The 23,283-nt window shown below is 41.6% G+C and overlaps 1 protein-coding gene across 1 annotated transcript; it reads right to left on the bottom strand.

The window, feature by feature from the left end:
- Positions 1–3,511: 3,511 nt before the first annotated feature.
- Positions 3,512–23,244, bottom strand: CHP1 (calcineurin like EF-hand protein 1). Its single transcript, XM_072864847.1, has 7 exons — positions 22,993–23,244; positions 17,506–17,578; positions 10,053–10,133; positions 8,615–8,742; positions 7,679–7,740; positions 6,503–6,625; positions 3,512–5,204 (listed from the first exon to the last, which is right to left on the bottom strand). Exons 1-7 carry the CDS (start codon positions 23,057–23,059, stop codon positions 5,151–5,153), a joined length of 588 nt encoding a protein of 195 aa, XP_072720948.1. The 5' UTR covers positions 23,060–23,244; the 3' UTR covers positions 3,512–5,150.
- Positions 23,245–23,283: the final 39 nt, after the last annotated feature.

Raw genomic sequence — 23,283 nt, 5'->3', positions numbered from 1 at the left:
AAAGACATCAGAAAAGGATATAACTATTCAGATCAGCAGATTAGCAAAATCCATCTGGCACACAGAATCCGTGAATAACAACGATAAGCGAAGAGTAACTATAATCAGTGCTATTTTTGTAGCCGGAGATGAAAAGACTAAATTCGGATGATACATTTTGGTTTCTCTTCTCCACGTACGCTGTCAGCTGCAGCTGTTCACCGAAAGCGTGTTCTCGGCTGTTCCTAACTCGGCTGTAGGGTATTGCTGTGCAGGAAACAGGCTCTCCCTCCCAGCCATCTGCTGCAGCCCGGTACCGCTGCCCGCCCGCTCCCGCTGGAGCTGCGGCACACCCTCGCCCCCAGCTCCCAAGTTACTCAGACTTTTCAGGGCGCCGGGCGGGTCGAACCGGCCCGATTCCCACCCCCTCACCCGCGCCCCGGCAGGTGTCCCCGGGGGACGCCGGCCGTCACCACACAGACACCCCCCCACACACACACACTCTTGGGGCCGCCCCAGCGTGGACCGCGCTGCCGGGTGAGGCTGGCGGGGAGCCGCCCGAGCGCGCTCGCCGGTCCGGCCCGATCCAGCCCGGGACGGCGGCACTGGGCGGCGGGAGGAGCGCGCCTCAGGAAGCGGCGGGAGCGAACATGCCCGGGCCCAGCCCAATCACGGAGCAGGACGGGGAGGCGGGTGCGCGGGCGCCCGGGCCCAGCCCAATCAGGGAGCGGGTCACCAGGCACCAGGCTGGGTGCGGTTCCGCGCCGGGGGCCGTTGTTCCCCGCCACACTCACCTGAGCGCGGCCGAGGCCGCGGGGCCGCGGCCGGCCCCGGCCTCTCCGCCTCTTCCTCTTACTCCGCCATCTTCCCCTCCTTACCTCGGCCACCCGGCGGGGGGCTCGCAGCGCCCGGCGACGCCGGGCCCGCCCACTCGGCCGTGAGCCTATTGGGTGCCGCTTATATGCATCAGCCATCCAGTTTCGGCGGTGATTGGGCACCAAGCCGTCCATCACGGGGGCTGGCCTCCCGCCTCCAAGGCTTTCCTTTCTGATTGGCGCCGGGGAAGGCACACGCCTGGAAAAGGATTGGCTCAAGCCGCGCGAGCAGGGCTGGCCTGGGACGAATCCTCCGGTGACCTCCACAAGAATTTAAAGGAGCCGCTCGCGAAGGGGGGGGGCGGCGGCGGCGGCGGGAACGCCTGCCCCACACCGTCGGGGGGCGGGTGCCCGCGGGGTGAGGTGCCCCGGCCCGGCAGCCCTGGCGATCCGCCCGTCCCAGGAGGGAAGGGGGCAGAGGGGCCGCGGGGGAAGCCGTTCCGGCAGCCCTGCCAGCACCCGCCTCCAGCTACGGGGCTGGCCGCAGCCCGCCCCGACCCTGCCGTGCAGGCCGGCACCCGAGGCGTAGGGAGCGGGCCCAGGGCCGTGTGGCCGTCACGGGGGCTCCAGGTCATCCCCCTCACTCGTGCCTGGCTCGTGCCTCACAGGCACGGCCCGCTCGGCCGGGGATTCCTCTGAAGCCCCAGGGCGCGACCGTTAGTGACCGTTGCTGACCGGTCGGGGTGCTGCTGCCGCTCCCCTGGCCTCCATTTCACGCGCAGCGGCGGCCCCCTCTTCCCCCCGCCCCGCCCCAACCGCCGCCTTCGTGCGCCCGGGCCGTGAGTGTGAAATCCCGGCCGAACCAGCACAGCCGCCTGCATGGGCCGCGGTTATCAAGTGATCTTGATTGCTCTGAATAACTGCCTTTCTTCACTCTGCCAGTTTTTGTCTCATCTGCAAAAATTATTTTTTTTAGCAGCGGTAATTTTACACTTCAAGCTGATGGGTGAGTGTATTGAATAGTGTGAAGAGGAGTACTTACCCATTCAGAAAACTCTCGAGAAACACCCCCATTTAACCGTGATTCATCACAGACAACTACTACAAGCCATTTCAGTTGAAATCTTAATCCATTTAATGCACACTTGTCTACTATGTAGTGTTTTAATGCACATTGTCAGCTTAAACGAAACACTTCTGCCAACCTAAATATTATATCCACACACTGTTTACAACCAAAGTTGTAGTTGCAAAGAACTGAAAGCAGACCTTTCAAGTAATTTTCCATTAAAGTTCTAGAAACTAACATTATTTTTACTTCTGCTCCTGAGTCAAATCCTGTATTCGGATTCTCTGTTTTGCCCAGACTTGATGCCAAGCTAATGGGCCTACAGCTATTTAAATCATTTGCTACCTTTCAGTATTGATTAGCTATCAAACCTATTTCTGCTCTCCGTAGTCTTCAAAATACTCTAACAGTTAATGAAAACTAATTGGCCCCATGCAGCCAACCATCCAGAGATCCTCTTGAGTCTGCGGATTTGAAAAGACTTTAGTTCCTGTCTTTCAGTAGACTGGAAAATGGTTCATCTGTACTTAAATACCTATCCCATACACTGCTTTTTCAAAAGGCAAAGATGAAATATTAAGTAGTTCTGCCTTTGAGCTGATAATCTTATCCCTCTTCCAGACTTTAACCTTCACAAATAACCTTTGTTCTCTTAAGACAACTTAAGATTTAATTTCTACAAGCAATCAGGTATGCTAAAAATATTACTTTTGTGGAGATCTGCTTATATCTGTACAGCTTAGTTTTGAATGATTTTAAGTTTAACATCTTGGCTCTGTAAAATTCCTTCTCTTAACTGTCTACCACCTTTTAAGTTACATGTTAAATATGTAGATTTCAGAACACCGAATAAGATACTCTGTGACTTCCATGTGATTTATACATGATTTATAGATTAACAAAGTTAGATTCTGATAGTTGAGGGTTTTTTTGTTTATTGCAGGAGGGTGAGTTGGGTTTTGTTTTGGTTGTGGGGGTTTTTTTGCTGTGCACCTATTAGAGTATTTGTGTTCACCTTAAAGCACATTAGCATAAATACCCAATTTCTAAGGTGGGGGCTTGTAAGGACAGATATCAAACCAGCACTGGTATTATATATCCTTTAATTAGAACAACACTGGGGGGGGGAAGCCTAGTTTGGAACCATGGAGAGGTATAAAGGTCATGTTGTTATGGGATCCATAGTGCAGTATTATGAGTGCATGTTCTCTGCTGGAGCTCATGTTTTACACTAGTTTCCTCCACTCTACCAGCAGAATGAAGGATTATTAATACTCTGAAAACAAGCTGTTATTAAAAAAATTGATCTATAAGGCCTGCTAGCACCATTCTACTGGTGTTTAACTTTTCCAGTCATTAAAGGATAGTCAATTACCAGACAGGAATAGTTTTGGGGTTTTTTAATACAGTGGCAGGTTTATTAATGGATTGATAAATACAATATCCAGTCTCACTGGGACAATAAGGCACAACTGTAGGTTACAACTATATAGCCAGAAGAGAGCAACACCTACTTTTAAGCAGATCACAAAGCTTACAAACACTTTACTTTTCAATCTGTTAACATTGTTACATTCCTATTTTACATGACACGGTCATAAAACTATAGTGTTTCTTGCTCATACAGAGTAGAGGTTTTTAATTTACATTTCTTTCTGGAATTGTGCTGCACTCCACAAAACAATGAAGTGCAACATTTCACTTTGCAATTCCTTAATTTAAAACAAATAAAAAATCCTTCAGAGACTTGCATATTATTCTTTAACACAAATGATGATTAAAGGAACTGAGAAAAAAGGAAATGCACATTTGAGGGTAGTTTGAGACTGGTAAGTATTTATAGAAATGTTAACACATGACATAGAGAAGCAGTTATAACACTGATTCTTCAATAAAGAAGCTCCCAGGGCTTTTTTTGTTTTATTGGAAAGACCTCCCAGACTATAGGGTGCTCCAGCTGAAATAGATGAGATCATTTGGCAATCTAGCCACAGAAAATTATGTTACTATTGAACCTTCAATAATTTTGATCTCTTGAATTTATCAGCATTATATTAATGGTATTAATCATCTTTCTTACACTTGCAAAGAGATTTGTGTAGAAATACATTCTGAAATATTTGGGACAATACGTACTTCCCCAAATTATATTCTGCCAGAGCTTTCATAAATAGAGCTACCACCCTCAACACAAATCTAACAGACCAGGACCTTCCATACTGGAAAATGTAAATAATTACTGATTATCCAGGACACTATGATTTAAAAGAAAAAAAAAATCAGTACTATGTTTCATGACACTATTACCAGGGGGCAGTGACAGAACTACAAATCCAGATTTTGGTATGACTAGTTTTCTTGCATTATGTACACTGGTAAACAAGTTTACACTTTGAGGCAAAACAACCTTGATGAGTGGAGGGATCTTAGAGCAAAGCAACCTGGAGAGGGCACTTCATGGTCCACTAACTGTCAAGCCTGCAAGCTACTCAAAGGAAAGAAACAAAATTTCTGCATCTGCTACTGGAACAATTTAAGTGACTGAGTGCAGAATTCCTATTCCTTTTGAGGACACCGCAGCCTGTCTCCACCACAGTTTCTCCTATTGTCCCTACAAATTCATCCCACAAAGAATAAAATCTATTCACAGTACTTTAAAGTACTCTAGGCTATCATCATGCATTCAGTGCTAGTTGTACAATGAAGCCATAGAAATTGAGAAGTCCTCAAGAAAAAGGCAGATTTGGAAGCAGGGAAGAAACAAATCTGCATGTAAAGAGCCAAATGGGAAAGGGGAGGAAAAAAAAGGCAGCTGTAATGTGGTGTTGCTACTGGAAGCAAAAGTGAATCATTATCACTGGACCTAGTATTTGAGTAGATGCTTGTCTCCAGAGTGTTTCAGAGGGTGCTTCTGTGGCGTGTTCCCGTTTTTCCATTCTCAGATTCAGAACTCAGAAGAATCAGTTTGTAGATTAAACAGCAGTACATAAGGAAAGACATTTTTGCTGAAAGAGTAGTGCAGAAGGAGACAAGGGACAAAGGGTAAAAAAAAAATTGAAGGAAAAGATTAAAAAAAATAATAAAATGCTCCTTTCCAAGTTGCATGGCAGCCATTTCCCTTTGTTCCTGATGCAGAGGGAATGTTCACATTGGTAGAACAAACCAGGGAGGGGTTGGAGATGTACTGTATATGCACCAGTAGCAATGCTCTGGGGGAAGGTGCTAAGGAGAAAATGAAGTTCTATTCATTACATAGTAGGGGTAGAAAGGAATAGGTTCTCCATCCATCAGTGAAGAAATCGAATGCTCATTTTCTGCTCTACATCCACCTTCTCCAAAACCTGCAATAAAATTCAGAAACAGCTACTTAAGTTACTGTACATACTTCTCTCCTACAAGGTTTCTTACTCTAGTACAGAGGAAATGGGCAGGAACACGGGATGTCTTCAATTTGGCATGCCAGTCTTTCATCTAGAGACTGCTATTTTTCATTCTGGACTAAGGTCCTTCCAAGGAAAGAAGCTTCAGCCATTAAAGCTGGAAGAAGGCAGTCAACCAAAATGTAACTAATGCAGTTTCAGTCTGCCAACAGCCCAGAAAGGCTTGGACTCCCAAAATTAGATTGTGTGGGAATGCATGTCCAGGAAACAGAAGGAAGAATGGAGTAGAGGAAGGGGCATGAGCAGTCATTGAAGAGCTAAAAAATCAAGACCACAGCAGCACTAACGCAGATCATTTTAAAACCGGGGTGGCAACTTCATTCACTGAATTGCTATTAACACTGAGGTACAAAGACATTAGTCTGCTCCAGGCTGTTTCAGGCAGTAGACTTCAGTGTTCCAAGATCAGAGTAATTTAAGTTTGAAGAGACCTCTGGAGGCCTTTAGTCCAACTCCCTGAACTCCTGCTTAAAGCAGGGCCAGCTAGATCAGGACCTTGTCCAGTTAAGTTTTAAATATCTCCAAGGAAGGACGTTCTACATCTTCAGCACCTATGATCATCCTCTTGGTAAAAAGTTTTCCTTGCAGCTAACCAGAATTTCCCATCTGGTTTCTGTTGCCTCTTGTCCTATCTTTGTCCACCTCCAAGATGAGTCTTGTCAATACCATCCCATTAGGTAGTTTAAATTATTCTGCTATAGCATAACTTTCTCCACTGACTATATAATGGCTCCTTGCTATTACCTATTTCTAACAAAAGATGTAATTCAAAGGACTAGAGCTAGGAACGTGAATACTGATATTAGTTGTGTTGCTAATAGATAAAATTTACAAGGGAAAACTGATCAGCACAATTACAGCGGAAGAATTATTCTGTTATAACTGTGCTAGTCAGGCTACTTGTGTAGAAAGAAGTGGTTACAAAAGAAAAAAGTGAAAATTCTGCAGTATATTCAGTGCTGTAGCTTATGTAAGAGTATGAAGAAACATATGGACTAATTATTAGTACACTGACAGTATTAAAAAAAAGTACTGATAAAGAAGGGAAGAAAGAGCTAGCAGAAGGCTTGCTTTGCCCAAATGCAGGCAGGCCGGCCTATTTAAATTACTTCCTCTCCATTTCCCTTTGCATTTAAGTCTGAATGACTTGCCCATTACTGAGCAGTTTCATTTACTTGTTAAAAATGTAGTTTACCAACCTTTACAAACTCTGCAAAGGAGATGGCACTATCCCCATCTTGATCAGCTTCCTGGATTGTCCGGTCAGCAATGCTGCCCAGTTGCTCGTCTGAAATGTTTACACCAACCATCATCCGTAATACCTGTAACATATAGAAGTCCCCAGATTTTTTTTTTAAATAAGAAAAAAAACCAACCATTATTGTCATAGGAACAGAAGTAGTATTAGTGCTGGTTTTCTCGTGTATACTGTCAAAATAACACCATTCAAGAACAATCCTGGAGGATTTCCATGGAAGTCGTTTCTAGACAGACTTCTATTTGTCCTTTGGACATCAAGGCTTTCAGGAAAGACAGCTTCCTTTTGTAGCCACCTTTGACAAAGAATCCTGCTTTTTCACTAGGCAGCAGGAAGAGGTAGAAGTACAAGAAAGCTTTGGGAACTAGGAATGAGTACATCATTGCTTTTGTCTATTTTTTTCCCACAAAACATACCAACACTTGATTGAATATCTGTTGTTTGAGATAGTTGCCTACAGGAATCTTTTAAGTATATGGTCAAATGATAACTGCCATTACTCTCTACAGTTAGTAAAGCATTTTTTGTGCAGATAGAAGAGGGCAGTTTCAGTCAAAAGCAAATCCTTGTCCTACATCAGGAACCACAAATTGCCATGTCTACTTCCCAGGATTAGTAGTGTGTAATTACTCCTAGCTCAAGCCTAGTTTCATATATATACAGCACTGAAGAACTTTGATTACCTTTGCTGCAATTTCAAGAAGTTTTATTCTATTGAGAGGATGCACAGAGGATCAGGCAAACAGCCTAATCCACCTCAAGCACTGTCCCTGTGAAGTCCTGTTAGAAGCACCTTTGAAAGTTATAGAAGGTAGTTCTTAAAGGGCTTACTGTATTTGTTGGATATTTAGGCATGATTTCCAATAGGATCTGCTTAGTCTAATGCTCTGGTTTAAACCTGAATCTAGCATACCCAGTCTGACAGAACAGCCTGGGCTACCAACCTTAAAGTCTCACACCATATCTAAAGCTTTAAACCAGAGATAATCAATTAGCCACCAAATTCCTTCAGGAGTTCTCTTGAGAAGACTGTTGCAACTCCCCTCTTCATTCTAAATGAGTGTGAAGTCAGAGAAGGTCACAATGGAGTCATTCAAAGCAGCCCTGTGCTATTTACCTGAAGAAGCTCATCCCTGGAAATCTTGTCATCTTTATCTAGATCATATAACCGAAAAGCAACTATGGGGAAGAAAAGAACGAGCAGCTTAATTCAATTGCCATTATTTTTCTTCATAACAATACATTTATCTAAAAAGAAACAACAGTAGGCATTCATAAGTCATTTTAAGACTATTAGCTTAAAATTTTAATTCACCATAAAATTCATGTTCAGTTCCATGAAGTGTTATTACCGCATACAGGAATAACATTATTGCCAAGAAGTGAAAAATCTTTAAGTACTCAGTATGAGTACTTTCAGAAGCACTCTGCTTGCAGAGGTGTTTCTTCAAAGCCCCAAGTCATGGAAGTATAATTACCACCAAGATGCATTCAATCCTTTAACTTCAGAGCCAACCATTTTTACATTACCATTCATTCTCTTTGACTATATTCTGGATGAGATATGACAGAAATTTTAAGTGCTCTGAGGACTGTTGCCAACTTTGATTAGTAAGCAAGAGCATTCTGCTCATACTGTAGGCAGACATCCAAATACTCAAGAAAGTACTCAGCTGAAGGTGAGGAAAAAGCACTATATGGAAGACTGGATAAAGAAGCAGAAAAGCCCATTCACATATGGGATGTGGCTTCTAAATCTGAAATAACTTTGGATGCAAACCATTTTGAAACACTTCTGTTATGAGATGTTTGGAAAAGCATATGCATTACTCAAGATTCAACGAATTCCACCAAATTCCAATACAAGAATGGGTCAATTGGTGACATTCTGAACAGGTAAGCTTGCAAGTTAATTTAAAAAAAAAATCAGGTATTAGTCGATATCATTCCACAGGGAACAACTGTACAGAAGACCCCAAGCCCCTTCACTCCCTTGCCAGAAAAACAAAAAAAGAAAAATATTTGCTTCTGTAGGAAGGTTCACATTTCTTACAGTGGAGCTTGTTACTTCGGCTGTTCAGTGGTTCTGGTCCATTCTGGTCTTTGCTCTTTTCATTATCTTCTATGGGTCGGAAGTGGGCTAGTGTCCTCATGAATCCACGGAAATTCACCTGGTCTTCTCTGCGTAAGCATTTCAGCAGGTCAGTTTTAGCATAGCTTATACATGTTTTTTAGTTCAGTAAAGAAGAGTATGAATGTCTAAAGCATTAATACCATGCAGACTCTTCCATTCCCACCTCCCCAGGGTTTGGCTGCCTATGCTCAAACCCAGCTCTGACACAGTGCAGTTGCAACCTGGGATCACACTGTTGTGAAGTATGATGTGTAAAAATAGAAAAAAAAAAAGGCTGTGAGAAGTCTTGTTGAGGGCTCCCCTCCCCTTGCCTGCAAGCTCCATTTAAGCTCAAGCCCTCACCCTTGGCCCTTGCCTGAGCTATCCTGCAGCTATGCCCGAGTCTGGCAATGTATCTTGCTGATCTGGACCCTGATTCCCTGGATTGACCAGAGACTTGCTTCACCGCTGTCAACTTGTCTGGCAACCACTGGACTGTTGGCTGATGTGACAACAGTCACTGGACCTGCTCTGCTTTTCTTGTTCAGGTGCTGTGCCCTTTGCCAGTGAGTACATCGCCCCTGCCAGCTTTGCTGTTGTCACCCTTGCCTCCTGCTTGTGGGGCAGCCATCACTCACGGCTCCCAAATAGCTCTCTTCTCTAGAGTTTCTGTGGGAACCAGCTATGTAAGTACTTTCCAGGACTCCTGCTTTCTATTCAGGAAATCCTGCCTGGTATTAGCTGGTATTATGACTTGATTAGACAATCCTATCTTCATCAATCGGTAATGACAAATGTGTTCAAGAACAGCAGCAGATTCCATAGAACCATCTAGAGAGGTATAATGAAGAGACAGTACTGCAAATCTGATCATCTCTTTGGATTTCTGTTAGAAGTGCCATAAGCTATGTCTTAAATGTGATCAAAAACTAAAAAAACAAACAAAAAAAGCAGATGTAATAAGAAAGGTACACTTAGAGGCTAAAAGGTGAAAACCAAGACTGAATTAGTTAATTGCAATACTACTTAGCATAAAATAGTATTGCTACAAGTTTGCTTTAAGAACCAAAGTCCATACATGGCCTTGACTTTCTTTAGAAGTGTTCAGCAGCATAGCAAGAAGAGTGGAGCACTCTGACATGTCTGAGTTTGTTAATGAATAAAAGCACACAAAACTCTAAGGTTGTGAAGTATTTCTCATTACAGAACGAAAACATGCTGAGGAAACAATGTACCCACACACATTTCATGACAAGTTTGAGGTGTTCAATTATTAGTAAATTCATGTGCTTTAATTATCAGCATTTCACTTCTATCAAAACTTCTGATGAACTACAAATTTTGTGCCTGGTCACAAATTCAGTCCATTGGAACTCACCCTTCTGGAAAGAAGGCATTGATAATTCTGTCTCCCAGTGGATTGATGGCAAGCTCTGGAATCCGCTGGAAGTCTTCACGGCTAAGTAAAGCAAGAACACAAGAAGTCTGCATAACGTTGAAGTCAGAGGAGAAAAAGCTGCTTAAAAAGAATTCACCATAAAACATCCGTTGGGTTCTATTTCTGCAGCAAGACACTTGGTGGTTTTTAAAATGTAACTCTTTAAATCATGTTTTCTCTATGACTAATGGCACAAAACAAAGCAAAAGACAATGCCAAGCCTGTATTACATTACAGACTAGCAGTGTTCATTTATCATGTTAACAGCACTTCTCAGATGCTAACATTGCGCTAGAAACCTTCGCTGTAATGATGCCAACTAGTTTGCAATTTAAGGAAGGGAAAGCTTCTGAAATGGCTTTGAAGAAAATATGGCTTCAAAATGAAAATGAACTTTTATTTTTTTAATAATTATTTTGGTACTGAATCATTTGAGTTGGCATGATTTTTCCAGACTACCCTATTCCAGATTCTGGGACAATACCATATTCCTCCAAACATACCACAGGTGATCAGCATACTCTTAATAGAATTCTTTTAGTTTAATGCAACAACTTTCTATCTTATAATAAGTGCCAAATTTCAGATTATTTTCACTTCAGCCAAGCAGCACCCCTATTTTAAAGCAGTAAATTTAGACTTTGACAGGGGCCTGTACATTAGATGTAACTTCACAATTACATTGCAAATACTCACTGCTCTTGCCAGACATTCTCTGTTCTGCTCATGATTGTATGTACACAGTATAGTACAAGCATAGGTATGCTTACATTGTTATAGCTTTTTCTCATCTGGAAGACATCATGAGCTGTACTGATGTTTAAATCACATTTTAAAAGACACATTTTAGATCAGTATCACATGAACATAGGGTTCATTCTATTATTAGAGTTGCTCTAATACTTTTTCTTTTCTTTCAACCTAATAGAATGTCACTGACAGGGAAAGTGGGATAATCTTGGTGTGACCAAGGCAGACACACCAAGTGTATCTTAGTGAATACTTTGGTCAACAGGTTTGGTTTTGGGGGTTGTTTCCCCCCCACACACACTACAACAGAGTACAGCAATTTATCAGTTAGTACAAGGTGTACTCCATACTCATTTAGGTTTTAAATTGCAAAGATAACAGCAATGGGGTAAGGCTGTAAAAAAAAAAAACAAAACCAAAAACAAACCCAAAACAAAAAAACAAACAAAATCTATTCTGCCTGGATGCATAGCTTGACATTTCCTCCCCAGTCTCCAGAAATATTGGCAATTCCCTTCAAGTCAAATGCAGTCCTGCTGTTTTTGAAATTTTGGTCAAAGTCTCATACTTGGTTACTAAACGTTTGCTACTTTTGAAACCTATGCTCACTAAATGAATCAGCAACAAGGTTTGATTCACAATGTCATTACATAAAAAAACCTAGTAGAGTAAAGTAAACATGAACAGATTTTGAGATTATTTAAGTATACTGGCCTTTTATAATACTGTGATCTTAAAGACAGGGGAAAAAAGGAATCGGCTAACCTTCTTACTAGTCTAGCCTGGAAGAGGCACAGAAGAAAAATGTTCTAGTTTTAAATGCATTCTAAAGCACTCCTTGCACCCAGTCACACCACAGCACTGTTAAGAGTCCCAATTATAATATATCTGTTACAACATGGTTAAACTGTTTGGCCTTCTAATAGAGTGACCTGACCATATTTTTAAGCTATCCCAGCAAACTTCTGCTCTGACCAGGTCTGAATTATTTTTAATAGGCAAAGTTAACATCTGTATAATACGATCAACTTGTTACCAGACCCTTCAGGACTGCTGCATTTTAGACTATAGCTGAAGGGCAAAATATGCATTAGCAATTTAGGCAGGAGATGCAGTGATGTGGAAAACCTATGTCCTAGTAACAAAATTTTAACAATAGGACTTCAGTGCCAATGCTACCATTTACAAGCTAAAAGCAGCAACTGCCCTCTCTTCCATTTAGAGCAAAATCCCAGTGCTTCAGAATTTTTTACTTGCATATCACTATTTCTTACTATTGAACCTCAATTTACACTCAGCATTTCAGCCTCCAGTTGTTCTGCTTTCTAACAGGAGATTAACAATTAACCACAAATAAGTCCCCAGGTTTCTAATCTATTTGTCCTGTCATTATCAGGATTGCAGTAGACCATTTTTGCTTATTAAGAGCACATTACTGAGTGAGTGTTATAATTGAAATAGCTGTAACAGCCATAAAAGTAAATGAATGCATGATGTAAGTTATTCTCCACTTTATAAACTAAGGTTTCCTGCAGTCACTAGGGACCACCTTCATCTGGCTGAGGCTGGAGCTTACAGGAAACGGGATGCCCTCTACTTCTTCTGTGCTCATGTGCCATAGCAACAAGGTTCTTCTAACACATCTTTCCAGGAACCTGGCTTCTATTAAATCCTTGCTTAAATCTAACATGCAAAGCAACATTTAACTGCATATTATCATTATGCAGGCCAACCATTTAATATATATGCCAATGCATTAACACTTAGACATAGTTTTCAGTAAGGAATTTGTAGATTTTAATTAAAACAAGTATTTCTAAGCAGGAGTATATGCTCCAAGGCACATAGCAGATCCCTACCGTAAAGGTGGCTCTGCCTTACCCTAAAGGCTGCAAGAAGCCTACTAGACCCTTTTTTGCTTCCATTAGTTCTGGTTGTTCATCCTTCTTTTACTTCTAGATAGTAGCAGAGTACTGTTCTCTCAACAGGAATCAGGGTAGGGCTATCTAGAGCTGAGAGAAAGTAAAACAATGGGGAGAAAACAAATCATATGCAAAACAGAAGTGGTAGAGGAAAGGAAAAATGTCCAGAGGACATAGTCAACATGAAATTACTTGAAAAAGGCAAATAATTAAAAGTAAGGTGTATCATGCAAGATGGTCAAACAGATTTAACAGGTTACTACTGAAGAGGTTTCATTACTCCCTTCCCTTGCTAAGGTTAGCTTTGTCATTCATCACACCTTTTGGTGGTCTAATGTATCCCACTAACCCCCAAAAAAGCTCCCCACCTTCCTCCTCTCCATCCTCCCAATTATCTTTCTGTTGAATTAGCAACTTGAAGCAGTTCAAAAAACTTCAAAAATCTAACAGCACCATGGCTGACAAAGAGGTGCTGGGAGCCTGGAGAAATGATAGGGAAAGAGGATGGATATCTTCCTCTTTCACAGCTGTGAAAGCCATCTCATCTAACTTCATCCTTACATGTTCTACACAAATCTAAAAAGTCACTTAGCTATCAGAGGAGTAATTGGTTTATAAACATTAGGCCAAGAAGTACTCTAAAAGTAAAGGTGATAATTAGATGAGCAGAGGGGCGGGGGGCAGGAAGCAGTGTGAATAAAGCATGGTCGAGGATGGAAGTATAGACTATTCTAGTACCCTATCATTCTCCAATCCAAACCCATATCCTGCCTGTCTTGCCTGTTTTAGATAAAGCAAAAACCCTTTGCATTTTCTTAAGCAAAGGTAAAGAATTCCGCATTCAGAGAGCTAGCTTTTGTTTTACTTTGAAATCTTTCCAGACTGAGAGGATTCAATTCACTGACAAAGATTAATAGATGACCCGGCTAGCTCTCATCACCCTTCTCTCAGGATCAGAGGCTTTCTGAAGTTCTCCAGGAGACCCCACCTTGTGAACAGCTTTCATAAGCATGAGATATGCATAAACAGCTCAGTGTCTTCACTATTCTCAGTCTGTTCTCCTCATGTATCAGCTTTCAGAATAGTTGCCCTCCCTTCCTTCTTCCACACTCACCAGGCTATACCAATTGCTCTACGGTAAAAAATACTGCTGAAGTGCTTAACCTGTCATTTCCCCAGTGCAGAAGAAACTACTGTAAGTGGGAGGTTCCATGCAAAACTTACATGCAGAAGTAGCAGTTTAGACAAGTATCTCCTTTTTATAGCTCTATATGTGTCTGTCTAGAGCTACTTACTAGTAGATAAATTCTGGAGCAGATGTATTCTTGTGTGGGTACACTTCAGTACCAGCCCAACAAGGAGACTCACTGAAGCAAGAACATACTTATCCTGGTCATAAGCTACAATATAATCTTGGAAATCAGAAAGAAAACATGCACACTGGTTTCCTCCTGACTTATAGTTAGGATGTAGGCAGAACAAGTATGTTTCAGATTTCACAATTTAGATGTAGCTATGGACATTCAAGGGTATCAACCATTTATTTTGCCAAATCGACATGTCACAATATTGAAATCAAAGGTGACAGAAGAATTTTAAAAGGAACAGTTTTGTCCTGGCTTTTACAATACCCTTCTCTTACATCTAATTTATGTAACTCTGTAAAAAGAAACTGCCTTGAAACTGCACATAGGTACGCTGGATAGAAACATCTGGCTAGGAAAGATTTCAGCTTTTGATTATAGTTCCAGAATGAACTACCTGTCTTCTCTAACCACCAGGATTAATCACCACCTACCAGATCTTCTGTACAAAATGCTCTTTACCTCGCCCATTTTTAATACATAGATAAGGACAACACAGCTTTTCCTCTTCTTCAGAAGGGTGGTACACATTTAAAGATTTATTTCCTGCCATAAAGAACTGTCTAACACTTCTTTTCCTGATCATAGTCACATGAGTGATTTCTGTCATGTCTGATTTGTAAGTCAAAGGTATAACTCATCCTTAATGGAAACAAATCATTCTTGCTCACAGGAAACAAACAGAAGACATGCCTTCTAAACTGTTTCGTGGTAGTAAGCAAGTGATAACTTCACCTCACTTGTCTCAAAGTAGCAAGTTCTCTTTGATCAGTATTTCAGAAACCAACATTTATGACTTTCCGAGCTGTACTTCTTACTCTCCCCTCATTTTTTTGGTGGTTCCCCCCCCCCCAGGAAGCAGCTTTCCATTACTTAAACTTAATAGTTTGCAGATACTGTGGGTGCCAGGACAGGTTTCAAAATCTGAATGCCACTCTAAGTCAGCCATGTTTGGGAGCAGGCTATGCTTAGAGGCCAAGACTGCAAGTCAATGGATGACAGTTTGCACAGTTGCTGGGATTTTCCAAATGAACTTCACTTCCTTTCCCAAGTACCACGTGACTATCGACAATGAAAGTCAAACTCCTCCTGATACATAACACTATGAAACTAAGCACTGTGCAACAGACATTCATAGAATTACTACTCTTACGTAAACTGAATACAATCACTTTGAAGTTTATGGACTCAACAGGTGAATTTAAAGTTGGAGAGAGGAGCGTGTGCTAGGTTCAAATTGTGCTAGTCTGGCAGCCATCGCCTTTATTCATCAGTGAAGACTAAACTCACATGCAAAGTTTGAAGGGGCTGTTAGTCTTTTTCTTTCAAGCAATTTAATTTTGAGACATAAGTAGTATTAACCTTACCTACAAAATCATCAGCTGATCTGTATGTCACAATGTCCAATTAGCCAATGCTATAATTGATATGATACATTAGCTTCAGTGACAGAGTGGGCTTAAGAAGTTCCTGCCCTTCCCATCCCAAGCCAAGTGTTTCCACACCCACAATCCATTTTGTCATCCCTTCAGCTATGCAAGTCCAGATATTTACAGTATAGCCACAGTCCAAATCACTGGAGTCAGTCAGCTTAAAAATATCTACATGAACCAAAAGGGGAGGGAGAGTATTTTTAACCAAAAATAACCACTCAGTAGTCCTGTTTACAGTACAACTCCACAACCAGTTACTTAAATGTTAACTGAGAAGTCAGCAATTTGTGGCACCAGAAGGAACTGCATATTTCCTTCAGGAAAGGAAACTGCAGTAAGCTGGCAGTACTGCCAAAGACAGTGTATCTTACAACTTGTCACCTTCATCTTCAAAGCAGTGATTCTAGCTTTATAGTTAGGTTGGTTTATAAGCAGGTCTAGCTTTTATAGGTTTATAGGGCATCCTACGATCACATTTTGCAAGATCATATACAAAACCCCAGGTGACCCCTGAACCTATGTTTACTGGGTTTGACTGGGAGAGAGTTGCTATGAAAAAAAAATTAACTCCATCCCAGCCAGACCCCATATACTATGCTACAACAAGGTCCTTTTCCCCTTCCTACTCTCTCCTGCATTCTCTCTAGCTTCCCTGTGCACTGGTTCTGGCATATGCAGCTATACAGTGAATGGGAACAAAATGCACCTGAAAACTGATCAGATTCTTTTTTGTTGTTTTGCTTGGCAAGTTTTCAAAGCTGTAGGTTAATTTCCAAAGATGAGCCTTGAGTACCAGCATCAACACAGAAAAGCAACATACTTTCAGTGGCAGTATGGTCTTAGACCAACTATGTTGGTCGCAAAATTGCACCCCTGGTGCAATAATGGACAGCTCTTATTTGTCATATGTTTCCATAATATTAATGTAATCTGTAGGCAACATCAAAAGAGAAGAATAATAAGCAATTTAATACAATCAGAATTCATAATTAGTTCAGTAAATAAAGAGCAAACCAATACCAACATGCAATACAATAACCAGAGCGAGGAAGGCTACAGAACAAAGACAGCAGGCAGACATATTTTAACAGGCAATCATCCCACTACAGTTTACCTTTCAGTTGAGAATACTCTTTCCAGCAGACTCAGTCCATCAAAGTGAAAAATGTTTTGTAGATAAAGTTTAAGCCTCATCTTTATTTAATTGATTAAGTTGTAAGAAACTGGTTCAATTCTGTAGTTTTCAAATTGCAGACAGAGGACAAATACTTTAAAGGTCTTGGAATAACCTGCACTACTACTTTAAAGAATAAAATGTGTATTTGTTTAGTCACAGTGACTCAGTTCCAGCTCTTTCTTTTTATTTCTGAGCATACTAATAGACATGGGTGTTCCACAAGATGTGCAAAGTTAATAGTAAAGGGCTTGCAAATCAAAGTAGTGTTAAAGACACTGGGTATTGGAAACAGTTAAGAGTCCATGCTCCCAAAAATATAAATGATCTTTTTGTTATGAAAGCCAGGATGAAAACATAGTGGAACCATTCTTGTGATTATTAGAAGCAACATATAAAGAAAAGGTAAAAATTAACAATCTAAAAACGTGGTTTAACATTTCTGAACATTTATTGTAGGACCCTGAATACCAAATCTGATGGTTCTTGTATTAACTGCTACAAACCTTCAGCACTACAGTAAAGACAATTGGTATTTAGAGCACCTCCGTTCAACAATCAGATTTCTCCTGACCTTTCATAAAAGAGAACAAACTTGAATGTCTGCATAGACAGTAGGTATGAAAGAACCTGTTGTAGTAGCCTCACTGATTCACCATGAGGAAAACATGCAGGCATCCTGCAACACAGCAAGCCACCATTACAGATATGTGTCAATGCAAGGACAGCTGAATTAGTGATGATACCCACCTAAGAGTGCCATTTTCTCCTTTGTCTAGGCTGGTGAAGCGACTGTACAAGCGGGTGATTTGACTGTGGGAGACTGAAGAAAAAAAAAGGAAGAAGAAACACAAATTAGCATGTCAATGATTCCTCACAGGAACAGACCTCATTACACTGAACTACTCTGTTGCCAGAAGCTGTGTTCAAAAAAAAAAAAAAAGATTACACAAAACAAGTAACATTGGAAGCACATAGCAATCAGCAGTTTAGGGACTTCATGAGCACCTCAATATGCAAGAACCAACAATTAAGCCCATTCTTCAATAATTTGTCTAACTCTGCCTTCTACCAGTTTATATTTTTGGTCTCAAACATTCTTGGGTTATCTGATTCAGTAAATGGCAATTAAAGAGGAAAAAAATACAAATTCACAGTTCCACTGTATTTCCCTTAATTCCTTTATGGCTAGAAATAATCTGGACACAGCCTCCACTAATGACCTCCACATCATTCATGACACCACAGACCTCTGCTGTAGTATCTTTCCTTCTCTTTTGCTTATCTCTACTCCTGTTGTCTTTTTCCATCTAAAGATGGAAAGCGTACTCAGTTTCTCTGCATCTGGAAAGTAGTCAGGCAGCCTTTACACCTGATCACTCTTCTTACTTTACAGGATTGCCTGAATCTAAACAGTTTGTTCATTTTGGGGTTCACTATAGTCATTTCCAGGCTTCTAGGACATGGAGTTAAAAATTAAAAAGCCTATTTCTAAATAAGTTCGGGAGGGAGCTGGCACACAAAGCAAGCAGAAAGTTAGTGCTGACTTTTAGATCTGCAATTTTAAACAGAAATTCCAAAGCCAGTATTAAGTTTAGCATCATGGTGTCAACATTACCAAGATATTAGACAACCCAAGATACTAGACATCTAGATCTTTAGAACAGTCCATGGTGGGAGCGGATTAAACCTATCTAGAATAGCAATTCCTTTAACACTGAAAGAATGCCCTACAGAAGATCTTGGCTTTTTCAGAGCCTCTTCAGATGAAGTTAATAAATAAATGAAATAAGACTGAATTGAATTTTAATGTTTACTCAGTAAAGCTGTGATTTTCTACAATGTTAAACTAGGACTTAATGTCATTTTCAGATTCAATTGTTTTAAAAGCCTTCACCAGCACACATACAATGCTTTTGTTACTTGCTAAAACTTATTTGGGAACAGGTTGCACAGCAGTTCTCTGATCGGTGACAACTGAGACAATTTTTTTTTTCAGGTTTGTTCTTTCTCCAGGGTATTTGTTTAGGTTCAGCTGTTCCCTCCTTTAGGATGACCTGCCAGCAACAGGGGTTTTTCTTTTTTTTCCCCGTGTCTCCTCGGCAACTTTCATTCTTTGCATAGGGTTGGGCAGTTTGCTCAGTTCCACCTAAGGCAACTTCTCTGCAATCAGACTGGGCAGCTTGCGCAATTTCAAGTTAAGCAACACACACATAGAAAGCAGGCACCAGTATTTTAAAGACTTTGAGCTTCTGCATTTCTGATTTAGTGTTGTAGCTATGATATGCAATAACCACAACTGATGATGAAAAAGAATAGCCTAGAGTTACATCTCTGATAAGCCCTGTACTCCTACTCCTCCCTGGAAAGAAAGAGGGTGATGAGAATTCTACTCAGCTACCATTTCCAAACTAATGTCAGCAACTCAACTTTTTGGAACACCTCCATAACAGCTAGTATGTGATAAATAGTATGTAGCTATTGACAGGAGAAGAGGTGTTTTTGTTAACATCATACTAGACAAAAGCCGTATCACAGTGATATGAAAAAGGAAAATGATTCAGGTCCACCACTGTATTCTTTCATAATTTCCTTTTTGGCTCTCATCCCTCACGAAAGCTGCATCACTAGACACTTTTCAGAGCCTTCTCATGCAAAATAAAGATTTTGACATTCCCTGCTGAGCATAGGAGAACCAGAAACAAGATCTGCAATTTATGACTGCTTCTTAAAATCAAAGGGTAAGGCTTAAAGCTAGCTGAAACATTATTTTATCTATACTGCTATCCCACTAAGGTCCTTCTAAAAATTTAAGTCAAGACCTCTAGAATTGGAGCTGTGCCCTCTATTTTACTTCTGTTAAATAATTAGAAAGTTTTTTGCAATTAGATATTCTGAAACGCCTGTCTAAAACATTAGCAGAAACTCATATATGATATTTATATACTTTAAAAAATATATAAATATCCAGTGGAATATCCATCACCTGTTACCACTAAAATATTTTTTCTCCTAAGCTCTGATATGAGCATTAGTTTATTATTAATCCTTAGGTAGACTGCTTCAAAGCATGGGAACAAAGGGTGTGAACCAAATAGTCTGAATACTGTTACATTCCAATGGCTTTCCAAAAGCTTGCAACAGAATGCAGACAAGCAACATCTTGGACCTCTCATCTGTTTCTTATAGTTGTTACTGAAATACAAAAGCAATCAGGACTACTTACAGGTTTTTTCAAACTCAAATTTCAAAATGTTTATATGCAAAGCAAACAATTTCCTTACAACATCATACAAGATTTAGGACTGTCAACTTCAGGCTTACCACTTGTTACTGAGAACCTGATGGAAGTTTTCTGTCACTAAGTAGAGGTTTTAATAGACATGTTATTCCCCAGTTCTTGGAAACATTACCTTTGCAGATGTTTCTAAACTCATTATGCCAAGAAGTGTTTTTCACCACAACATAAAAAAATTAATATGGAACTTTAATCCAAACTCAGATTTCATTCAAGAGATTAAGTGTCATTGTACGGCTTTTGAAAGACTATGCTTCAAGTCCCCTAAAAGATATCTTTTTAATCTGTTCAGCTAAAGAACACTAACATATGGTTTATAACTCATGTTAGTATCATTAGCTGTTCAGTTTTGTGCTACATAAAATTGAACAAGAGAAAAGTTGTATAATTCTATAGTTGAACTCAATCGAATTGGTTAAGTGTTCTGTTCAGTGCTTCATACTTATCCCAGATGAACTGAAGAAGTTGTTTCTCACAGTAAGGAGGCCAAAAAAAGAATCCTTAGGAGCACTTACCAGAACATCAGTTCAAGATGGACATGTAATACTGCCAAATTGTTTCACATCTACGAAGTCCCTTTCTCAAACTCTTTAGTAGGTAAAGTATCATCAGCATCAAGTTTCTAACAAACCACAGGATACTCTATTCAGTAACACTAACTTAGCATTCTCCCTGTGAACTTTGTTCCAGATAAACCGGTGTCCTGGGGTTTTTTTCCCCCATCTTGTACCTTGTATAAATATTTGCACCTATATGAAGTGTGTAACAGTGCTAAGAGCTTGGTGGAATTTTCCATCTACCTAGAGAAGTATAAAAGGCAGAGGAAAATCACATTCCTAGACTGTGGTTACAGGCTGGGGGGTGGGAACAAAAAGGTTTGATAAAGTCAACAAGACACACTATAATGACTTACAAGCTAGCATGAGTCGGAGATTAGCAATGCTTGATTAACAAAGTGGTATTACTTATAAAATTGAATAGTAAAAACACAGGAAAATTAACAAAACTTAGGCCACAAAGCTTAAACCTACTGATCACAACTTTAAGCTCCCCACTGTGAAGATATAAGAAAAGTATTTAGAGGCTAACTAGAGCCGAGTGGTTTTATTGCTTAGAATGCCTATATAGCCATGTTAATGGTATTTATTTAACTATAATGTAAATAAAATTCTATGAATAAAAAACTGCTGACAAATCAAATATTGGCACAAGGAATAAAAGTAAAATCTTCTGGAAGAACATTCCAGATTTGGGGTTTGGTTTTTAAAGCATCTTTATAAATTAAGTGAGGCTACCTTTACTCTATATTTTTTTTTTTAAATCACAAAGATCAAAAACCAAACAATAAGTTCTTGCTGGATAAGCAGACTTTGACATTCCTACTTGTTTATCATAGCCTTCCTGTAGAAGGTTCCCTCAACAGATGGAAAAAGGATCATGGAAACTATGTTAACTCACTCATCCGTCCATTATGCTAGCCAGTACCGTCTTAATTTTCTTCCACTCCTTTTCTGTAGCCACTCATTCTCCTAACACAAATAAACTATCACCTAAAATGAATATATGATACCATTTCTATTGGAAAGAAAACCGAGGAAAGTATCTTCATGTAGCAAGAACAGATCAGCAAGCATAAGCAGGAAAAAAACATGATCTGGGAAGACCTTGTTTACCTGAAGGGGGGGGAGAGAAGCAAACAGCAAAGTGATACCCATGATATGGCCTCCCCTCTCCAACTAGTTAGGAGGGCACCCTCCATTTACTATCATTCAGTATTTGCTAGAATTCTCAGATAGGCAACCATTCTATCAGCCAAATTGAAAACACTGTGTCTTACCTTTTCTAAGGTACTTTATGTTTATGGAGAAGAACTCAATCAAATACTATAGGATAAAGTAGCTATATACTACAGTCCACCTTGCATAATGCTCTCCCAATTGCTGACTAGCACAGGAATTTTCACTTTTTAATTGAGCATACACAACTTTCACAAGTTACATTACCTCCTTTATGTTTTAAATGCCACTCAGCATTCATTCTGAATACCCTTAAGGCAACTTTAGCGATAGCCTATGAATCGAATAACATTTGGAAAAAAATTACTACACAATGAGAGTTTTTTCGGGCTAAAAACAGCTGCTGGAGAGAAACTCCACCACCAGAAAGAGATGGACAACTCTTCAAAATCTAACGAGTTATCTCTGACCGAATGCAATACTACAGATACCAAAAGCACTGCTTCTCTCCCTTCCCACTCAGATCTCGCTGCCGTTATACAGCCAATCTTCGCCTCCTTAAGCCACAGTAATGGCTCCCACGCGAGGTCTCCCCCCCAGCCCTAGCACAGCCAGGAGCCGAAGGGACTCGCAGATCCCCGGCTGGATGGATGACAGCTTTCGCTTTCTAGTGCGCCAAGCAAACACCAGCCCCCGCAGCTGCCCCTGTCGCGTTCGGGCCAGCCCAAGGAGCACCTCAGCTACCAGCAGCTGTATTTACAGCCGACGGCCGCTGCCAGCCCCAAGCGAGCAGGAGACCGGCAGAGTACCAAAGGAGACGCGTTGCCCGCGGGTTTCAGCCAGCCCCAGGCCCGCTCCTGCGCGGCGACCGGCATGGGGGGGGGGAACAAAGAGGCGTTTCGCAGGTTTCCGCAGGCCTACGAGACACGTCCGCCGCCGGTCGCTGGGGACAGCGGGGTCCCGGCCCAGAGCCAGCGGGGCCAGGCACTGCCCAGCCAGAAACGCAGCGGCCGCACTCGCCTCCCCCTACCGGGCAGGGCCGGCCGCCCCGGGCACGGCTGGGCGTGCAGCCGCGAGGGGACGGACAGCAGCACGGCTGGCCGAGGCGCGTCCCGGCTTGAGGGACGGGGCGCTGCCCCGCTCTGGGCGCCTAGCCCCCCACAGCACTTCCCGGCCCGCCTCGCCTCACGCCCCCGCACTCACAGCCCGTCTCCTTCTTGATCTCCTCGATCTCCTCGTCCCGCAGCAGCGTGGACGCCCGGGAACCCATCGCCGCCGCTGGGCCTGAGAGGAAGGGAAGGGCCGTGCTCCGCGCCGGGAAGAGTTACGCAGCCGAACAGCGACGGCGGTGCCACAGCCACCCCCAGCACGGGCTCGACCACAGCCGCCCAGGGCACTGAGGCGGAAGGCGAGCCCGCACCAACTCTTATCGCCCCGCCCGCCGCGTCCGGCCCGGTCCGGCCCTCGCCGCCCGCCTCCCCCCGCCCCCCAGCC

The sequence above is a fragment of the Ciconia boyciana genome, chromosome 6 (genome assembly GCF_034638445.1).
Source record: "Ciconia boyciana chromosome 6, ASM3463844v1, whole genome shotgun sequence".
Classification (NCBI taxonomy): domain Eukaryota; kingdom Metazoa; phylum Chordata; class Aves; order Ciconiiformes; family Ciconiidae; genus Ciconia; species Ciconia boyciana.
Note: the sequence above shows the minus strand (reverse complement) of the source record. Positions and strands in the feature narration are given on the sequence as shown.